The sequence below is a fragment of the Mus musculus genome, chromosome 5, assembly GCF_000001635.26.
Source record: "Mus musculus strain C57BL/6J chromosome 5, GRCm38.p6 C57BL/6J".
Classification (NCBI taxonomy): domain Eukaryota; kingdom Metazoa; phylum Chordata; class Mammalia; order Rodentia; family Muridae; genus Mus; species Mus musculus.
In genome coordinates, this window is record NC_000071.6 from 122,848,891 (window position 1) to 122,870,375 (window position 21,485).

Here is a 21,485-nt window from a genome sequence, read left to right on the forward strand (position 1 = left end):
CACAACTGTAATTCAGTTGCAGGGCATCCAACATCCTCATCTGACTTCCCTGATCACTGTACACATGTGGTGCACAGATACACATGCAGGCAAAACCAGATACAAAGAATTTTAAAGTATTATTATTATTATAAGAATAGGAGTTGTCTGGGTCTTCGCTAAGGAAGAAGTAACATCTTGAGCTCTAAAATTTCAATTATTATTATTATTTTATTATTTTTTAAGACAGGGTTTCTCTGTATAGCCCTGGCTGTCCTGGAGCTCACTTTGTAGACCAGGCTGGCCTCGAACTCAGAAATCCGCCTACCTCTGCCTCCCAAGTGCTGGGACTAAAGGTGTGTGCCACCACGCCCGACCTCAAATATTATTTTGAAGTGAGAGAAAGAAATGTAGGAAAACCAACTAATTAAAGCCTTAATCCAGCAAGGCTGAAGAAATTTATACCATCTTTTGCCACTTGTTTTTCTGCCCCGACGTCAGTTTGAAGGGATCATGTGAATTCTTTGAAAGGGTTAGTTAGTACTTGGGTAAATTTGAACATTACATCAATTGGACGCAGTTGTGGTGGAACACATCTTTAATCTCAAGCACTCGGAAGGCAGAGAGGCAGGCATGATTTCTCTGAGTTCCAAGCCAGCCTGGTGTAAACTGGGAGTTCTCTGGCCAGCACAGCCAGGAAAAAATCTTGTCTAAAAAGAAAACCGCACACACACACATACGAACCGAACGACAAAGAATTGGAATTGGACAGCCTTTGGTTCTTCAGCCGTTCTCAGTACATCTTCTAAATGGCTCGCCCTAGATCGTGCTGCCCCTCTTCCTTGAGGAGATCCGAGGTTCTCCTGGTGATGAGATCTAGAACATTCGGAGAATGGGTTAAGCCCGAGAGAGGCCCTGCTCCGCAGGTTAGAATAAAAGCTTCAAACCAACAGTGTTTCCTACTTCACCACAGCTCTTTTTCTGCCTCGGGCCGAGGGAAGCTATCCACCCAAAATAGGAAGCCAATTCAGCCTGAGCGGCTTTCTCTCCGACAGACCGGGCGTCACGTCGCGTCACGCCCCGCCCCGCCCCTCTTCGCCCCGCCCCGTTTCCCTCCGCCCCTCCCCTCTCCCCTTCGCTCGCAAGACTGCGCCCGAAACCCCGCCCCTTCTTCACCATTTCATTGGCTTTGGTGATCGGGCCCCCCGAAGACCCGCTTCGGATTGGTGGGCTCCGCCCGCCGCTCGGCGTCTTCCCGGGGCGTGAGCCGAGCGTGGCCATGCCCCCTTACGTAGGGACGCTCAGTGGGTCTCGGGAGGCGCCGCATTCGCCGCCTTAGAAGGAAGGAAGATCCGTTGTGTGAGGAGGCTGCTATGGTGCTGAGTTCCCCGGTAGAGCCGACCGAGCCGAGGCGGTCGCGGCCATGAAGGTGAGGGGCTGGTGGAGCCGGGAGGCTCTCCTTGCCTCTCCCGTACGCCCAGAGCGCTTCCTGTTTTCCGTCTCAGCGGTTACCCAGAGGGGCTTCGTGAGAGACCACCACGTAGCGGGGCGCCCGGCCCGAAGTGTGTGTGGGGCCCCGACCGGTTCCAGCCGGAGAGGCCAGGCAGCAGACCCTCCCGAGCTCCCACAGCGCCCTCCGGCGTCCTGGCCGAGGAGGCGGCTAGTGGCCCTGCGGTCTCAGCCCGCTGGGCCCTGTTCCCAGGGCCCTGTGCTCTTCTCGGGGTCCCGAGCTTTTTTTTAAGCCGCAAGAGCCTCGGTGTCTCTGGCCATGGCTGTGCCCTCTGCCTCCCCCGAGTCCTTGAGCTAACCCAGACTTCGGGGGGTGCATCACGAGACAGAAGGCATAGAGAGCGCTGCGTGGTATGATGAGGCTAGGACCTGAGTGGCCCATGGGGGGTTGGGGGTGTCCTCCTTCAAGGAGTCCTTCCCGTGGGTTTAAATGTTGTGGCCGTGACCTAGAGCGCTAGACGTGTCTACATCGCCACTAGGTACGCAGCAAGTAATTTGGCAGCCTTGCTCCCAGGTGGGAGTGAGAGCGTGGGAGAATCACTGATAGAAGTTTCAGAAAAGGGCAGGTTTTGTGTGTGTGTATGTGGTGTGTGTGTGTGTGTGTGTGTGATTTTGGCCTACTTAGGGGAGATGAATTTTCTCAACCCCATCGCAGAGAGTTCTAAAGAGGCTGTGTACAGCAGTCAATTCAGGCATTGATTCATTTGCCCAAAATCAAGTCAAATGGCGTGAGTCAGAAGGTGGTGATGTCTTCCCTCACGGTGTTGTATCCATCTCGTGGAAGAAGTAAGTGTGTTGGCTTTGGGCTGCTAGATTGACGACCTTGCACAGAGTGTCAAAGATTTACTGTGGACGATTGAAGAGAGGGTCAAGTGGATAGAGAAATTCAGCAAGTGTTTTGCCCAGCACCTTCACTGCCTTAGTCAAGATGGGGTAGAGGTAATTCAAAATATAATCACCCTGTTTAAGAAAGAGTTTGCCAGTTAAAAGAAAAGAGCCCCTTAAGCATGGTGGCACAAGCCCGTGATCAGCGTTTAGGAGGTAGAGGTGGAGGATTGCTGCATGTTTGAGGCCAAGCAAGTGTTTTCGTGGAAAACCAACCAACAACAATCCCCTGAGAGATAGATCTCAAGTAGCCACATTACAAACTGCAATAATGTAAGGTGTGTGTGTGTGTGTGTAAAAAACTCTCAAGCAAGAAAAATAACCATACCTTCAGTGTTGCGTACCTGTGATCTCAGGCATTTGGGAGCTGGAGGCTGGAGTCAAGACAATTAGTTTTTCACAGGTATTCTTGGCTTTGTAGTAAGTTTGAGTCCAGCTTGCACTGCATGCGGTCCTATTTCAAAACATCAGGTCCCCTGCTGCTGGAATCCTGGCCGAAATTGGGAGTAGGTTAACTTCTTTGTTTTGAGATAGGGTTTCACTGTCAATCCCTGACTGGCCTGGAATTGAGTATGTAGGCTGTCCTCCCTCCTGAATTTGGATTACAAATGTAGGATCTGGAATCAGTGACATTTGAATTGACGTTAAGGATGAGGATATTGTGAAAGCTTTAAAAAATTGTTTAAAAATGTTTTTAGGTTAATGTGTATGAGTGTTTTGCCTGTATGTATGTATGTATGTGTGTGTGTGTATGTGTGTGTATATGTATATATATACATACATACATACATACATACACCATCTGCATGCCTGGTGCTCACAGAGATCAGAGGTGGCATTAGACCCCCCTGGAACTGGAGTTACTAATGGTTGTGAGCCACCATGTAGGTTCTAGAAACCGAACCTAGGTCCTCTGTAAAAGCAAAATGAGTGCTCTGAGCTGCTCATCTCTCTCTCCAGCCCTTAAGGTTTTTGTTTTGTTTACAGTTTTTTTTTTTTTATTTTATAGGTATGAATGCATGCATATCTGTGCACCACAAACATGTATCCTCAGATCCTGATAGTTAGATAGTTGTGAGACACCATAAGGGTTCTGGAAATCAAACCCTGGTCTTTGGGAAGAGCAGCCAGTGCTTTTAACCACCGAGACCTCTCCGATAAGAGTGTGGACTTCTCAGTTTAGTTATAAAATGTCACTGCAACTTAAGAATACTTTATTAAGCTCCCTGGCAGTAGCTTATTTTCTGAAAATCATCATCTTTGCTGTGAGATCCAAAACCAGCCTTTATTTATCAAGGAAAGTAGATATGAAAGGAGAATAGGTACTGTGCCCAAACTTTTAAATAAGTTGTTTAAAAACAATGGTTTTATATTTAAGTGAAAAAGAAAAGAGAAAAAGGATATGACCACTCCTAGGTGTGGAGAAGTGTATTGTAGATAAAAGGTAGAGCCTAGCCAGAGGCAGGGACATCTGGGAGAGTTCAAAGTGGACATGACCAGACTGAGCTGGACCCAGTAGTGGGGGGAGGGGGGGAGAAGCCGATACATCAGAAAAGAGGCTCAAAGGTACATAGAGGGCAGGTAGTTATATAGGGAAGGACAGCCTAGCCTCCTGGGCTGCGAGATTTCAGGGTAGGGTATGTAAGCCAGGAGGACCCTGTAACAGATAACTGAGGGATGATGGGAGAACCTGTTAGCCTAGTCTACTTTGATATGTTAAGGCCCCTCAGCAATTTATCCAGGGTTTAAAATCTAGCTCTTTTCTTTTCTTAACCTTTTCTTGCTTCCTTTCTTTCTTTCTTTTTCTTTTTCTTTTCTTTTTTTTCTTTCTTTTTTTTTTTTTTTTGAGACAGGGTCTCACGGAGATACTAAGGAAAAAATGGGGAGAATTACTCCATTTTTAAAAAGACAAAAATGTGTGTCTAGTGGCTCACACTTTTACACTTTTACACTTTTAGTGGCTTACACTTTTACACTTTTACCCAGCTCTTGGTAGGTGGAAGCAGGAGGAGATCTGTTCAAGGCCACCCTTCACTGCACAGCAACCTCAAGGCCAACCTTGTCTATGTGAGACCCCCTGTCAAAAAATAGGGAAGGAAAGGAAAGGGTAATATGTATGACATTGAGCAGACATTGCAAGAGTTTATTAATGTGCGGCTCGGCAAGATGACTTAGTAAAAAAGCTCTTGCTGTGCAAGCCCAGCGGCCAGAGTTCGACTCCTACAACCCTTGTAAATGTGGAAAGAGAACCAGCTTCACAAAGCTGCCCTCCCGCCCCCACCGCTGCCCCCACACAGGCATGTACTTAAGTGCGCATACAATAGGAAGAAATGTTCAGTTTTAAAGGACAGCATCTGTTTTGTGATGTAGGATTTCTTCCTTTGTAGTATCAGGTTAGATAGCTAGTATTAAAGCAGTGAGCCCCATGGATTTGTTTTGAAGCATCAGTTTCAGGAAGTAGCCTTTTCTTTTCACATTTCTTAAGTACGGCTAAAGTTTGCATGCTAATTGTCTTTTTCTCTTAGTTCTGTTAGAAAATTTAACTGAAATTTAAATCATAATGCATTCATTTATATCTCTGTTGCTAAGATTCAAAACATTCAACACAAGGACATTCAAATTGTAGCATATTGGAATTGTCCAGAATTTATAACAGAAATCTGTAGTCTGTGAAGTAGATGGGTTCTTTGAAGAAGCTTTCACTAGTTGAAAAAGAATCTCAAGCCAGGGTGAGGCTGAGGCCTTTAATCCTAGCACTTGAGAGGCAGAGACAGTGGATCTATGTGAGTTGAGGCCAATTTTGTCTACATAGTGAGTTCCAGTACACTTAGAACTATGTAGACTCTGTCTCAAACACCAAAAATATAGGAAGTAGGAGAGAATTCATATCCGATTCTTTTCTAGCATCTTAGAATACTTAGTAAACTTTAATATTTTCACATATGAAAGTTCATCCTTTACTGGACGATATTATATTCCATTTGGAGTTATTACAACAAAACAGACATACTCTCTGGCATAGTTTCTCTTTGTTTAATTGAAAGCCAATGACTTAAATTGTTTAGTTTTCAACAGTTCCATCCATTGTCCATCACCTCTTCCCCTCCCATTTCTGTCATTTAATCTTCCTAGAAACTACATTCTGTCGTTTGGCTGGTTAACATTACATTAGTGGAATCATTAATAGATATCACATTCTAACTCAGTGTAGTGTAGGAGCCAACATTTGTAATTGCTTTTACTTGAGTATTTTGAAGGTTTTTCTTTTGCCTACAGGGATTCTAAGTGTGTTTTTCTCTTTCTTTCTTTCTTTCTTTCTTTCTTTCTTTCTTTCTTTCTTTCTTTCTTCCTTTCTCTCTCTCTTTCATTCTCTCTTTCTCTCCCTCCCTCCCTCCCTCCCTCCCTCCCTCCTTCTCTCTTTCTTTCTTTTTTTGGGGGGGGGGGGCATTTTTCGAGACAGGGTTTCTCTGTATAGCCCTGGCTGTCCTGGAGCTCACTTTGTAGACCAGGCTGGCCTCAAACTCAGAAATCCGCCTGCCTCTGCCTCCCAAGTGCTGGGACTAAAGGCGTGCGCCACCACGCCTGGCCTTCTTCTTTTTTTTTTTTTTTAAGATTTTATTTATATGAGTACACTGTAGCTATCTTCAGACGCCCCAGAAGAGGGCATCGGATCCCATTACGGATAATTGTGAGCCACCATGAGTTTGCTAGGAATTGAACTCAGGCCCTCTGGAAGAGCAGGCAGTGCCCTTAACCGCCGAGCCATCTCTCCAGCCCCCTCTAAGTGTGTAAGACATTGAGGTCCTTTGAAAACTGGCACTGGAAGAAGGCTGGGTCTGTGTTCTTAGAAACAATCCGAAAACCCTTCCTCCTAGTTTTGTCGACTGAAGCTGCGTGTGCTGCAGACTGAGTATACGACCTGAATCTCAGCTAATCCAGTGCTTACAAAGTGATCTATTGTAGAAACAGGTGGCAGTGCTTGAAACTGTCAAGTCACTTTTAAAACTTATTTGTGGAAAGTAACAGTGTCATCTCCCACCTTGTTACCAGAAATAGTTTTGGTCTAAGAGAATTGAGCAGGAAGGGGTTAGAGTATGAAGAAAAAGTTATTTTTAATAATCACCGATAGCTAGAAACTAAGCTACAAATATAATTAAGTTTGGGCTGGGCATGGTGGCGCATGCCTTTAGTCCCAGCACTTGGGAGGCAGAGGCAGGCAGATTTCTGAGTTCGAGGCCATCCTGGTCTACAGAGTGAGTTTCAGGACAGCCAGGGCTACACACAGAAACCCTGTCTCGAAAAAACAAAAAACTAAAACCAAAATAAAACAATAATTAAGTTTGGGATTAACATGTACAATTAGGTTTTGTGGGTTTGTTTTTTTTTTTTTTTTTTTAGATTTCTTTATTTCATGTATGTGAGTACACTTTGGCTGTCTTCAGACACAGCAGAAGAGGGCATCGGATCCTACTGTAGAGGGGTGAGCACATGGCTAGGTGTTTCAGCTCCTGCTCAGGAATCTTGAGGGTTGCTTTCTTTTCAAGATTATTCAAGCAGGAAGAAGGAATCTTCCTTCAGACCCAGAAAGCTTTGACCTTGTGAACGTTGGCTGTATATCAGAATCACTTGGAAGTTAAAGGAAACGTTTGTGGGGATGGCTCAGCAGTTGAAAGCACTGGCTGCTCTTCCAGAGGTCCTGAGTTCAATCCCCAGCAACCACATGGTGGTTCATAACCATTTATGTGATCTAATGCCCTCTTCTGGAGTATAGGTGTATATGCAGATAGAACACTCATATACATAAAATAAATCTTAAAAAAAAATTGTTGGTGCCGCCCAAACTGTACTCTAGAGTAGCAAAATCAGAAGTCCCCAGAATTTAAAAACTTTTAAAATTATATGTATTTCTGTACTTGTATTCCATAGCACTGTGTGGCATTCCAGAGACACCTTGGGAGTTGGTCCTTTTCTTCTAGTGTATTGGCCTAGGGATTAGGTCCATTTTGTCAGGTATGAGTGATTTTTAAGGCTTTGTGGTGAGTCTTAACACGCAGTAGTCTTGGTCAGTCTCACAGGTTGAGGCAATTACTTAGCAAGTAGCAGAGTAGCTACAAAAGTAAGGACCTCAAACCACCTGCACATAAGGACAGAGGAGGTCACTAAAGAGATCACTCCAGTTGTGGGGTGTCAGAACACACAGGGCTTAATACAGAAGTGGGAATTATTTTCATATGCTCTTGGTGGGAATGAAGAAGAGACCCTAGACAGCACACAGACCTGTTTGAACTCTGAACTGTTAGGTTGGAAGAGTATAGATGCTGTTCTCAGAGAAGCCAGCATTGTTGGTTTGCCCTTCCCGTGCTGCCAAGAGTGTTCTTAGTGTAAGAGCTATTTTCTTTTTTCTTTCTTTTTTTTTTGTTTTTTTTTTTTCGAGACAGGATTTCTCTCTATAGCCCTGGCTATCCTGGAGCTCACTTTGTAGACCAGGCTGGCCTCGAACTCAGAAATCCGCCTGCCTCTGCCTCCCAAGTGCTGGGATTAAAGGCATGTGCCACCACACCCGGCTCAAGCTATTTTCTTAGTGGATGTGTTTGACCAAAGTTCTCAGATCCTAATGAGGCTGCAACCTAGATTTTTCACTGTTTTCTTTCCTTCTGTTATGATCTGTGGCTGAAAATAGTAATATGGATCTGCATTGTACTAAGTAGGGTTACAGACTGGGAAGCTATTGGGCCTTATTTGTTTTTATAATGAAATACTTAAGTTAAAAACACCTTTCTCTGTCTTCAGTATGTGTGTATATGTGACTGTGTACATGTTCATAAGTCAGAGGAAACTTTGGGAGTTGTTCCTCTGATGAACTGAGTAAGAATAACCCTCACCGGCTCATGCATTTGAGTGCTTAGTCATCAGGGAATGGCACTATTTGAAAAGATGAGAAGGTGTGGCCTTGTTGGAGGAAAGGTGTCACTGAGGGTAAACTTTGGGGTTTCAAAAGCCATGCCAAGTTCAGAGTCTCTGTGTATGGATGAAAATGTAGCTCTCAGCTAATGCTCCGGCATCTACCCATGCTCCCCACCATGATGATAATGGACTAAACCTTTAATAAAACTGTAAGCAAGTCTCTAGTTAAATGCTTTCTTTCATAAGTGTTGCCATGGTCATGGTGTCTCTTCACAGCAATAGAATGGTTTGACGAAGACACTTTGTGACCTCAAAATCGCCAAGAAGGCTATGCTGACTGGCCAACAAGCCCCAGGGATCCACCTGTGTCCCCCTTCTTAGTTGCTGGGATTACAGATTTGGCTTTTTGACACTATGGTCACATTATTGAATATTTTGAGACAAGGGCCAAGCTGGTCTCAGTTTACTATATACAAGAATAACTTTGAGCCCCCAGTCTTCTTGCTGAGACTCTAGGCTTCTGCCCCCGTCCTCACCTGGCCTTTTGTTTTTTGCTGGGTTCTCAGTGTAGAATGTAGGATCTTGTGCTGTAGGCACTTTACTAACTGAGCTGTCTCCCTGCACGCTGTGTTCTTTTATTCTCTTTCTGGAGGATGTAAAAGAAATTCTTGTTCTTACATAGAAACTCTAGGGAACGGGACTATATTGTTATCTTCTAATGATGGTATCAACCCAGAAATTGTACATGATTTCTCAAATAGGACCTTGGTTCCCTCCACTAGAATTATCTAGTTTTTCTTTTTGGTTTTTAAAAAAATTTTCGATGTGTTTATTTTTTCACGCATGTTTGTATTTATTCAGAAGCCAGAGGTTGACTTTGGTTGGATTCCTTCCTTGATAGCTTTCCACCACAAAAGTTTTTCCTTTCCTTTGTTTTTTTTTTCCTCCCCTTCCCTTCCCTTCCCTTCCCTTCCCTTCCCTTCCCCCTTCCCTCTTCCCCCTTCCCCCTTCCCCCTTCCCCCTTCCCCCTTCCCCCTCCCCCCTTCCCCCTTCCCCCTTCCCCCTCCCCCCTTCTTCCCCCTCCCCCCTTCTTCCCCCTTCTTCCCCCTCCCCCCTTCTTCCCCCTTCTTCCCCCTCCCCCTTCTTCCCCCTTCTTCCCCCTTCTTCCCCCTTCTTCCCCCTTCCCCCTTCCCCATTCCCCCTTCCCTTCCCCCTTCCCTTCCCTTCCCTTCCCTTCCCTTCCCTTCCCTTCCCTTCCCTTCCCTTCCCTTCCCTTCCCTTCCCCCTTCCCCCTTCCCTTCCCCCTTCCCTTCCCTTCCCTTATATAGGTATAGCTAGTTCCAGGCAAGCCAGGGTTACATAGTGAGACTTTGACACTAAATAAATAGCGGGGCAGTGGTGGCACATGCCTTTAATCCCAGCACTTGGGAGGCAGAGGCAAGAGGACTTCTGAAAGTTCGAGGCCAGCCTGGTCTACAGAGTGAGTTCCAGGACAGCCAGGGCTACACAGAGAAACCCTGTCTCGAAAAACAAACAAACAAACAAACTAAATAAAATTTAAAAATTTCAGTTTAGATAGATTTCTTTGGGTTGGATATGGTGTCGCATACACCTTAATCTCAGTACTCAGGAGGCAGAGGCAGAGGCAGGGCAATCTTTGAATTCAAGATGTCTTAGTCTACATAAGGAGTTCTAGGGCAGCAAAGACTAGATAAACTCTTGTCTCAAAGACTGGGAAGGGGGTTAGGGTGTGGTGAGAGCAAGCTTCCTTTGGAAGACTGGTGGAAGACTTTTCATAATGAACGATCACTGGTAGCCTGGTTAACATGCTTCTGTGCATAAGCCAGCCATGATTCTAGAGTCTAAGATAGGAGCTGTTAATTATTGGCTTTTGAAAGCAGCATTATCTTGAGAATTACAGAAGTGATACTTGAGTTAGTAATAAAGATACAAAGACAACCATATATAAAGAACCCTGTGTACCAGCTTTCTTTTCTCCTTCTATTGAACATCTGTGAGAACAGCATTATCACTCCAAGTTGCCTTTAAGCTTGATGAGCAAATAATACTTGACATAAAAATAAGTGGAACTGTGGTATTTATTATCTGGTGTCATCTTAGCTAATACCGCAGGTCCATTGAGTTCCATTATACACCACGTTGTCTAGGTTCTAGAATATGTTTATGAAATAATCTGCTTGCCTCTGCTTCCCTTCCCAAGTGCTGGGATTAAAGGCATGTGCCACCACTGCCCAGGCCCAAAAAAAAAAAAAAAAAAAAAAAGGTCCCAAATACTGTCTCCTTTATTCTTTAAGCATGGGAAACTTGCTCTGGCCTCATCTTTGAAAATCTGTATCTATTTCAGACAGTCTTGCATATCACTTTTGTGCGACTAATCAATGAGGAGCTGTAGATGCAGCGCTCTATACTTGAGAGTACTTGTCAAGCCCGGGTCCACTCCCACAACACACAAAGAAAGATATTGTTATATGTGGTGTAGTGATAGCCATAGTCTCCCTGAGAATAAAGAGGCAAGAAGGAAAGAATCAAAAAGACCCTTAAAGAAAATGTTGGGTGGAGAGGCAAAGGTTTAGTTTATTTATTTATTCTTTGTGAGGCTTTGGCTATTGGAAATGATATTTAATGCTTTTGTTCTGAAAAGGTAGAGTAGCCTCTGCCTTAAAAGTACTTTACTTAATACCAAATGAATGAATATATTCTTTTTATTTATTGATTGATTTTGGTTTTTCGAGACAGGGTTTCTCTGTGTAGCCCTGGCTGTCCTGGAACTCACTCTGTAGACCAGGCTGGCCTCGAACTCAGAAATCTGCCTGCCTCTGCCTCACGAGTGCTGGGATTAAAGGCGTGAACCACCATGCCCGGCATGAATATGTTCTTTATAAAGAATTTGGGGAATGGAGAATTCAAGAGGAAACTATCTGTGAGATACAGTAACATCTCTAGGCTGCCAGTGTGGTATACACTTTTAATCCCTAGTCTTCAGAGCAAGTTCCAGGACAACCAATGTTATATCAGGAGTCTGCATCACATAAAAACCAACCAAAACAGAAACCCTGGAGAGCTTTAGTTAGCAGTTGGTTGTTTTTAGAAATGTTTAGGATGGAGCCCAGGGTCCTGTGCATGCTGAGTAAACACTCATGCCACTGAGCTACATCCCTGGCACTCCCATGTAGTTTCTTAATAAAAAATTAGCATATTATACTCAATCACCAGTGAGAGAGTAAGATTAATGAGATAATGTGGTTTTATTTCTTTTTCTTAAGTAATAGCTGGAGAAGTAGACCTGTAGTATCCAGTGCATGTCTAGGGTTAACAGGAAATATCTGAATTTCAAATATAACATGAAATTTTAAAATTATTAGCACGTCTCTCTTGGCCTCCCACTGAATTGCTCTGCTTGGCCTCAAACTAACTCTAGCAATCTTTTCTAATCTTCTAGCTCCTTCTCATTCTCTGGCTCGTTCTGTCTTTACTTTTGTCTAGTTTGTTCTATCTCCTACCTGTCTGTAAAACTCTCCTGGTGAAACTGTCTCCTTTCCCTTTTCTGTGATGATCTCTTCAAGTAGGCTCATTTTCCTGTCCTTGTGAGAGTTGGGCATATCCTTTCCCTGCCTCATTCTGTTAGTCTTTCTCTGATTCATCACTTTTAACTGTGACTGCTTCCTTTCATTGTTGGGAATTAAAAGTGTGAGCTGAGGCTGAGCCACACCACAACTAGAAACAGGTTTTCCAGTAAACAACACAACTTCAGGGTTCAAATATCACACTGTGATCAAATATCCTGCATCACCTGGTTGTCCTTTATTAGGGGTACTTAGAATAGAAGTGCTTCAGATTTTTGGGATTTTGGAATATTTACCTTTACCTGCTCCTTGAAGCTTATATTAGCATTGTGTTGTTCAAGATAAAGATACTTACCTTTTGATCTCAAGATGACTTAAGACAAACTTAGCTCTGAAGAGTGGCAGCCCACGCAGCAATTGGCTTCTATCCATTCACTTGCTCATTCACCTATCTCTGTTTATCTACCTACCCACCTATTCATTTCTTCATCTATCCATTCATCCATCTGTCTATCAGTCTATATCTGTCTGTCTCTGTGTCTCTCTGCCTGCCTGTTTTAGGCAGGGTCTCTCTACATAGCTCTGGCTGTCCTGGAACTCACTATGTAGACCAGGCTGGCCTTTAACTCACAGAGATCTGCCTGCCTTTGTCTCCTGAGTATTGGAATTAAAGGCATGTGCCACCCCTTCTGGTTTATTTTATTTTCTGTTTGGATGTTGTGCTTGCATGTATAGCTGTTTTCCACATGTGTGCCTAGTTCTCTAGGAGGCCAGAAGAGAGCGTCGGGGACTGGAGTTTCCGATGATTGTGAGCCATCTTGTGGGTGCTCGGATTTAAACTTGTGTCCCCTGGAAGAGCACTCAGTGTTCCTAACCTGAGTCATCACTCCAGCCCCTCTGCTTGGCTTTAAATGGTGGCCTGTATGTTTCTTTTCAGGCGGGTGCTACTTCTATGTGGGCTTCATGCTGTGGGCTGCTGAATGAAGTCATGGGAACTGGAGCTGTCCGAGGCCAGCAGGCGGGATTTCCGGGAAGCACTGGCCCATTCAGATTTACACCGAGCTCTGACTTCCCCACCTACCCACCAGCAGCTACTGAAGGACCCAATATAGTTTGCAAAGCCTGTGGGCTTTCGTTTTCAGTCTTTAGAAAGAAGGTGAGTTGGATCAAATACTGTACTGCATGCAGATAACACAGGGGGGGGGGGAAATAGATCATAATTCTTTTTTTTTTTCCCCTTGGTTTTTCAAGATAGGGCTTCTCTATGTAATAGCCCTGGCTGTTCTAGAACTGGCTTTGTAGACCAGACTGGCCTTGAACTCATGAGATCCTCCTCTCTCTGCCTCCCAAGTGCTGGGATCAGAGGTGTGCGCCACCTTTGGCTTAGATCATAATTGTTTGTTGATTGTTTGTAGTTCATTTAATAAAAAATCAAAAAGTTAGTCCCATTTGGGAAACTATGCAGTAAGATTCTAGCTCTGTCACATTTTCTGAGTAGTCCTTGCTGTTTGTCCTGTGCTGCGTTGATCTCTGCTCCTGAAACCTCATTCCTGATGACTCTTTTTGAAGCAAGAGACTTCATTGCTGTGCAGTTTTGTTCAGTGATCATTTACTATAGCAAGGTACCATGTTTTAAAACTATTTAACTTCATCTCCTGCAGAGCTTGTTGTGAAGGTTAAGGCCTTAAGTATGCTAGCAAATGCCCTCTCTCCCACTCCATAGCCCTGTACAGCTCCCTAGCCTATTCTTGACCATGCTCTTTCATTACTTTTTAAAATGTATCTTAGGCTGGCTTCAAACTCCTAGCTGACCTTCTGCCTCTGCCTCCCAAGTGCTGATTATGGCATGAGACATCATAACTGACTCCTGACCATAGTCTTTAAAAAAAAAAATGTATGTGCATGCATGCCATTTGTGTGCAGGTGCCCTCAGAATCCATAGAGGGTGTTGAGTCCCCTGGATCTGGCAGTTGTAAACTGCCCATCATGGGTTTAGAACCAAACAAAGGCTCTCCAAGATCAGGAATCATCACTTTTAACCTCTGAGCTCTCTCCACCTCTCCTTTTTTTATGGTTATGTGTGTGAGTCTCTGAGTGGATATAGCATGTGTGCAGATGCCTGTGGCGGTCAGAGAACATCAGATGTCCTGGAACTAGAGCCTATAGGCATTCGTGACCTATCAGACATGGGTGCTGAGAACTAAATTTGGGTCCTCTAGAAGCTAGTGCTTTTAACTGCGCTATCTTTACCTTGCCCTGGGGTTTTTTGTTTTGTTTTTAATTTATTTATATGAATACACTGTAGCTGTCTTCAGACACAACAGAAGGGGCATTGGATCTCATTACAGATGGTTGTGAAGCCATCATGTGGTTGCTGGGAATTGAACTCAGGACCTTTGGAAGAGCAGTCAGTGCTCTTAACCGCTGAGCCATCTCTGCAGCCCCATTTTTTAAGTTTTAAGGAAGGAAGTTGGATGTCATTGGTTCCTATCTACCTCAACACTGGGGAGGCTAAGATAAGGGCATTACTGCTAGTTCAAGGCCAGCCTAGGCTACAGTTCTAGGCCAGTTTGAGCTATAGTGAGAGAAGCTCTTGAGGGGGTGGGAGGTGTAATGAATAGTGTTTGTGGAGATTTTACATAAAGCCCTTACGCTAACACTTTAATGGAGCATCTTGTAGTTTGATCAGTATAGTCTCTTGAAGTGGTAGCTTATGGGAGCCATGCACTGCACAAAACTGGACATAGCTGAGTGTTCTCTCAAAGATTCTCTTCTGAGATGGCTTAGAGTGTAATCAGGGCTATGCTGGCTACAGATTTCTGTACTAGTGGGATCTTCTCTGTCCTTGGGTTAAGCTGGAGAAGTCAGTTTCCTTTTTGTATTAAGCTTTTTTTCCTCTTCATTGCTGAGATTATCCACATAGAAAAAGACCAGGAGGAGTGAGTGTGGTTGTGCTCTGTTCCATGTGGTTCAAGTCAGCACTGTTCTGCTAATTACATGTTTGGGCCAAGGGGTGGAAACATTTTAATTCATTAACACAAGAGCATGTATTTTTCTTAAAAGTGCTGTATTTGAAGATGTGAGACTCCAAGCTGCCCTAGCAGGGACTGGTTCTGTGAAAATAGGCTGCTGCTTGGGTGCTTCATATAAAGCAAGGGTTCGGTTTTAGTAAAAGGCAACAGAAGAGGGTGTGTGCATAATGGTTTAAGTGTTGTGTCGTCTGCTCTGTCCTCAGCATGTCTGCTGTGACTGCAAGAAGGATTTCTGCTCCCTCTGCTCAGTCTCCCAAGAAAACCTCCGCAGATGTTCTACTTGTCACCTACTACAAGAGACGGCCTTCCAGCGCCCTCAGTTGATGCGACTAAAAGTGAAGGACCTGCGGCAGTATCTCCTCCTCAGAAACATACCAACCGACACTTGTCGTGAGAAGGAAGACTTGGTGGATCTAGTACTGTGCCACCGTGGACTAGGCTCAGGGGATGACCTGGACTCAAGTAGCCTGAATTCCTCAAGGTCCCAGACTTCTAGTTTTTTTACACAGTCCCTCTTTTCAAATTACACTCCTCCCTCTGCTACTGTGTCCTCCTTCCAGGGAGAGCTCATGGACAGAGATGGCGCCTTCAGATCAGAAGTCCTGGCACAGGTAGGGTGGTGTGATTGTTGACCCCAAGAGCCATTCTTGGCCATGTGTGGTCAGGATCTTTGAATGCTAGGTGACTGAACCTCAGGTTATATATATGCAGAGTAGGGTCCATCCCCAGCTGCTGGCATCTCACACCTGCCTGATGCTTAGGTGCTCGTGCCTGGAAGCCAGGCTGAGGTAGCTCATGAGTTTCTTGTCCTTATTAAATAACTTATAATTGTCGAAGTAATAACCAAAAGTTTCAGTGACCATAGAAATAATCAGTAGTTAACTTAGTGACTATATTTACCTTGTTGGAGGGAAATTGTTCTGATTTGGCTTTATTTATTTTGAGACAAGGTCTGTAGCTCAGGTTAGCCTTCAGGTCCCTCTATAGCTGAGGCAGTGTGTGTGTGTGGACCCACCCTTACTTGCTCAGTTTGTCCTCCATCTTCTCTTTTGAGACTGGGTCTCACTGACCTGGCTACAACAGCTGGTTTGCAAGTCCCCTGAGGTCAGGGTGTCCCATCACTGCCTCTCATGCTGGCCTTCTAAGCATGGACTTTTCATCTTCCTTTGGTGTGAGTACTGCAAATCCAAACTCATATCCTTATGCTTGTACAGCAAGGTTGTCTGCCTAACCGGGATCAACAGTGTGCATCATGCCAGGCATGGTGGCGCACACCTTTGATCCCAGCACTGGGAGGCAGAGGCAGGCGGATTTCTGAGTTTGAGGCCAGCCTGGTCTACAGAGTGAGTTCCAGGACAGCCGGGGCTACACAGAGAAACCCTGTCTCGAAAAAAAAAAAAAAAAAAAAAAACCAAAAACAACAAAAAAAGTATGCATCATGATGGCCTGGTGTTAGGTAGTGCCAGGGACTGAATCAAGACTTTGTATACTAAGCCAACACTCACAACAACTAAACCATGTCTCCAGTTACAAAATGTATCTAATTCAAATAACAACAAAAAATTTGTATTAGAATACTATCCCAATAAGGTTCTTGAGTATCAGAGATGAAATTTTTTTCCCTTTGAGGAAAGTTGTTATTAAAAGTAGATATGGGCTCATTAATGGGAGCACTGGCTACTTTTCAGAGAACCTGTGCTCAATTTCCAACAACCATATGGCAGATCACAACCGTCTGTTACTTCAGGTCCAGGGGATACATCACGCTCACACAGACATACATGCAGGAAAAACACCAATGCAAATTAAAAAAAAAAAACTAGTAAGTAAATAAATGAATACACATCTTTTTAAAAAGTAGAGGTGTGCTGGGTGTAGAGGCATGACTGGGCAGGGCAGCGCACACTTAGACCCCAGCACTCAAGGGACAGAGGCTCAACTGCTATTCAAGACCAGAGTTTTATGATTTTTCTCAAATGCGAATTTGCATAATCGTATAAACAGATACACTGACTTACACTTTTGGGCATATAACACCATTTGGGGGAGATGTGGGTGGCACAGTGCTGCTCTGTGGCACCTGGTGGCTGAAAAGTGATAGTGGAAGCAACCTCGACATTGTGTCCTGTGATCAAAAGATGTCATTAAGAATGGCTGTGTAGGGGGCTGGTGAGATGGCTCAGTGGGTAAGAGCACCCGACTGCTCTTACAACCACCCATAATGAGATCTGACTCCCTCTTCTGGAGTGTCTGAAGACAGATACAGTGTACTTACATATAATAAATAAATAAATCTTTAAAAAAAAAAAAAAAAAGAATGGCTGTGTATGGGGGCTGGCGAGATGGCTCAGTGGTTAAGAGCACCGACTGCTCTTCTGAAGGTCCTGAGTTCAAATCCCAGCAACCACATGGTGGCTCACAACCATCCGTAACGAAATCTGATGCCCTCTTCTGGAGTATCTCAGGACAGCTACAGTGTACTTACATATAATAAATAAATAAATCTAAAAAAAAAATAAATGGCTGTGTGCACCTACAATCCCAACATTGAGAATGTGGAGACAGGAAAGAGATGAATGAGCTCATACTAGCCCAGGCTAGATCTGGTCTCAAAAGAGAAAGTATGTAAAAGATAGGGAAGGAATTTGTTTTCCTAAAGAAAATTGTTTATTAGGGATTTTTTTTGAAATACTGATTTCGTGTATGTGAATGTTTGCATGGACGTGTCCTGGTAGGCATGTCAAATTCATGTGTGCTCTAGCATGTCTGTGGAGTTCAGAAGGGGGCATTGTGTGTGTCCTCCTAGATTGGAGTTAAAGATGGCTGTGATCTGCCACGTAGGTGCTGGGAACTGAACCTAGGGCGTCTGCCAGAGCAGTAAGTTGCCCTAACTGCTGAGCCATCTCTCCAGCCCTAGTTATTCTTTTATTTATTTTTTTTAAGGCATGGTCTCACTATGTGGTTGGTAATTAGAAAAACTTGATCACTAATATAATTGGATCTGTCATGTATATATAGGTACAAAGTGAAATAGCTTCAGCAAACACAGATGATGATGACGACGACGATGATGATGACGACGATGATGAAGATGACGACGACGAACAAGAGGAGGAGGAACAGGTAAAAGTGCTTTCCCTGATAAATGCTTATGGCGGGAAGGGAAGATGTGGGCCTTGCTCTAGGCCAGCAAAGAGAGGTTCCTCTAGGGCAGATGTAGTAAAACGCACTTCAGGCAGCTCAGAAGTCTGGGGAGGGTATCTAGGGCCACAGGGAGCAAAGTAGGCCAGGTAGTTTGGGCTTGTGGGAACAAGGTAACAGATACTCTGATTTCAGAACCCGGGGCTCTCTAAAAAGAAAGCAAGAGCTTCCCTGTCTGACCTCTCAAGCCTTGAAGAGGTAGAAGGGATGAGTGTGCGCCAGCTGAAGGAGATCCTGGCTCGGAATTTTGTCAACTATTCTGGCTGTTGTGAAAAATGGGAGCTGGTAGAGAAAGTCAACCGGCTGTACAAAGAGAATGAAGAAAACCAAAAGTCATGTAAGTTTTATTTTTCCTGATATCCTTAGCTGGCATGGCAGTGCATGCCTGTGATCCCAGTACTCAGGCAGCTAAGCCAAAGGTTCTCAGGTCCCTGTCAGACCCTGTCTCAAAAAATCATTAAAAATAAAAATGTTTGGGGCTGGGGAGATGACTCTGTAGTTAAAAATCAGTGGCTGCTCTTGTAGAGTACAGGGTTAATTCTCAGCACCCACATGGTGGTGGCCTACTCTGTCACTCCAGACAGGGGTCCAGTGCTGCTTCTGGCTTCCATGGACACCAGGAATTTCAGAGGTGCATGTAGGCAAAACACCCTTAACACATAAAGTTAAATGAATAGATTGAAATAAATGAATAGATTTTTTAAAGAAAAGCATTATACCTCTTTAGTGACTGAGTCAGTTATGGAAGCCTATTTATAGAGCTGCTAAATATTTCATTACTTGACATGGGCTGTGAGGCAACTATTGTCAGGTGAACTAGATAAACAATTGCTGAGTATAGATTCCTTGCTTATAACAATACTGATTTTTTTTCTATTTCCATTAATCCCTCTAGCAGGTTAGTATCTTGGTTATCTTAAAACTTCATTTTAGGTATGTTGCCTGCAGAGGGCAGATCCCTGTAATAATCTAGAGGCTTCTGTGAGATGCAGGCAGCAAGGCCAGCAGCTGTGTCCAGGACTCTTAGCTCAGCTTGCTTTCTTTCCTTTCAGATGGTGAGCGGATGCAACTTCAGGATGAGGAAGATGACAGCCTGTGCCGAATCTGCATGGATGCGGTCATTGACTGTGTCCTGCTGGAGTGCGGGCACATGGTCACCTGCACCAAGTGTGGCAAGCGAATGAGTGAGTGTCCCATCTGCAGGCAGTATGTGGTTCGAGCTGTGCATGTTTTTAAGTCATGAAATTGAGGGCCCTGCAGTAGGACACTCACATGACATTACCCCAAACATTTCAGTGCACTAGAGGGACTGGAAACTTCTTGTTCTAAGGCAAAAGCTATTTTCAAAAATTATTTTCATTACTAACTGGGGACAGAAAGTTCACCCTAAGTTGCAGAAACCTGGCCAGTGCCATGACCCATCTCCCTGTGGACACACGGCTTTCCCAGGTTCTGCTGGGTTTTGTCTCCCCTGAGCACTAGCTGAAGCCAAACTGTTCAGTGTGGGTGTGGAAGCCACTCACTCGCCTGTCTTCCCTTACTTTACCTTCATCCTGTGTTTGTTCTCTTTGAAGTGAACTCACTGTCATGACTGGGTAGTGTGGACTATCCTGAGCCGTAACTGCTCTGAATGTTCACTCGATTAGCCATGTATATTTTAAATGCTAATATTTAATGAATGTAAGTTTCAACATTGTTGCTATTTCTGCATTTAAACATAATTGGGAGACAACTGACATTCTACAGTCAACTGCCAGGGCCTTAGACTAAGTATGTCCATTTTTGTTCAGGTACAGCTTTTAAAAGCAAGGGCTGCATCTAGCTTCTTATCTTAGAAGTATATGTGTGCTAAATTCTTTATTAACATGTAATCAATTTACAATGTTTTGTATAGTGAAGGTGTATTTTTAGTTCTACCTGCTAGTAATTTCAACTTTAGGAATAAAATTAAATGAAAAGGCTGTTGTAGTTTAATATTGTTTGCCTACATTTCAAAATTATTTGCCTAGAACATGAACAGGTGCCTCTCTTCAGAAGAGCATCTCTGCTGCTTCACAGTCGTGCTTTAGCTAAAACCTTAGCTAACAATATAATAATATATGTTATTAGCTATATATTTATATATTGGAGTAAGGGTATATAGCTGATGGCTAGAGATTATACACTGTTTTTAGTAGCCCCATTTACAGACCAGTGCTGACCCCGAGGTTTTTTTTTTTCTTCTTTTTTAGTTATATGAGACATATGTAGCCCTGGCTGGCCTAGAACTCAGAGATCCGTCTGCTTCCTGAGTGCTGGGATTAAAGGTGTGCACCACCACGCCCGGCACCCTGAGGTTTTCTTGAGCCCTTTTGGTGCATACAGCAAATGAGAACTTGAGATCAATAGCTTATGCAGAAGGGTCAGCCAATTCACCTTACTTTACATTGTATGAGGTATTGGAAGTCATCTGGATATGATATGAAATATGCATTATTATGTATAAGTTATCTGCAAATGCTACAGCATACATGTGACTAATGCAGGGCAGGGGCTTTTGAAGCCAGTCCATCACCTAAATACCAGGGATGATTGCTTTTTTTTTTTTTTTTAAAGCAGAGGATAAACATTTCTGCAAGCTGCATATTTTAACTGGCATACCCTAACAGGCAATACATCAAATGGGAGCCGGGCAGTGGTGGTGCAGAGGCAGGCAGATTTCTGAGTTCGAAGCCAGCCTGGTCTACAGAGTGAGTTCCAGGTCAGCCAGGGATACACAGAGACCCTGTCTCAAAAAACAAAACAAAATGGGTAAGGTTCTGAAGGTTCACAGCGGAAAAGAATATAATTTGAGCACACTGTATCTTCCTCTGCAGACATCAGATTCCCATGATGCACTGGTGCCTCGCTTGTGTTTGAAGCTCTAGATTTGCCATAGCAGGTATATTCATTCACAAGGTTTGATCTTCCCACTACCAGCCATGGTAAAGCTCCACCTTGGAGCACCTGTTTGTAACATGTGGTTTAAAGCTATAGAGAGGGCTGTGGAGATGGCTCTGTAGGTAAAGGCACATGCCATGATTCTCATGACTAGAATTCAAGCCTCATAGTGGAAAGAGAACCAGCTTCCATATGTAGTCCTTGGACTTCCACATGTAAGCCAAGGTCCATACACATCACATAAATAAGTGCAATTAAAAAAAATCTACAAAGATTATAAATTTGTTTTGGGATATAATCTTTCTTGGTGGTTCATTACTCCTTGGGAGATGTTACTGTGACCTATACTAGTCTGGAGCTACATTATATCTTTGCTCTGTTGTTCACCTCTAATAGTGTGAAGCCAGGTTCTTACTGGCTTGTGTGGAAAAAATAGCCCTAAAAGCAGTTCTTAGGGGAGATGATGACTTTT

General features: G+C 43.9%; 1 protein-coding gene and 1 long non-coding RNA gene across 3 annotated transcripts; one reads left to right on the forward strand and one right to left on the reverse strand.

Annotated features, from left to right (window-relative positions):
* Positions 1-559: 559 nt before the first annotated feature.
* Positions 560-1,046, reverse strand: Gm33044 (predicted gene, 33044). Its single transcript, NR_169045.1, has 2 exons — positions 943-1,046; positions 560-855 (listed from the first exon to the last, which is right to left on the reverse strand). It is a non-coding gene; the product is annotated as a predicted gene, 33044 (long non-coding RNA).
* Positions 1,047-1,221: 175 nt separating this feature from the next.
* Rnf34 (ring finger protein 34) lies at positions 1,222-20,055 on the forward strand. Of its 2 annotated transcripts, NM_030564.1 has the most exons (6): positions 1,298-1,408; positions 12,799-13,017; positions 15,097-15,504; positions 17,912-18,016; positions 18,230-18,431; positions 19,147-20,055. In NM_030564.1, exons 1-6 carry the CDS (start codon positions 1,403-1,405, stop codon positions 19,335-19,337), a joined length of 1,131 nt encoding a protein of 376 aa, NP_085041.1. In that variant the 5' UTR covers positions 1,298-1,402; the 3' UTR covers positions 19,338-20,055. The 2 variants fall into 2 exon arrangements, with proteins under 2 accessions (XP_006530575.1, NP_085041.1); XM_006530512.2 differs by lacking the exon at positions 12,799-13,017 and having other exon boundaries at positions 1,222-1,408.
* The last annotated feature ends 1,430 nt before the right edge of the window (positions 20,056-21,485 follow it).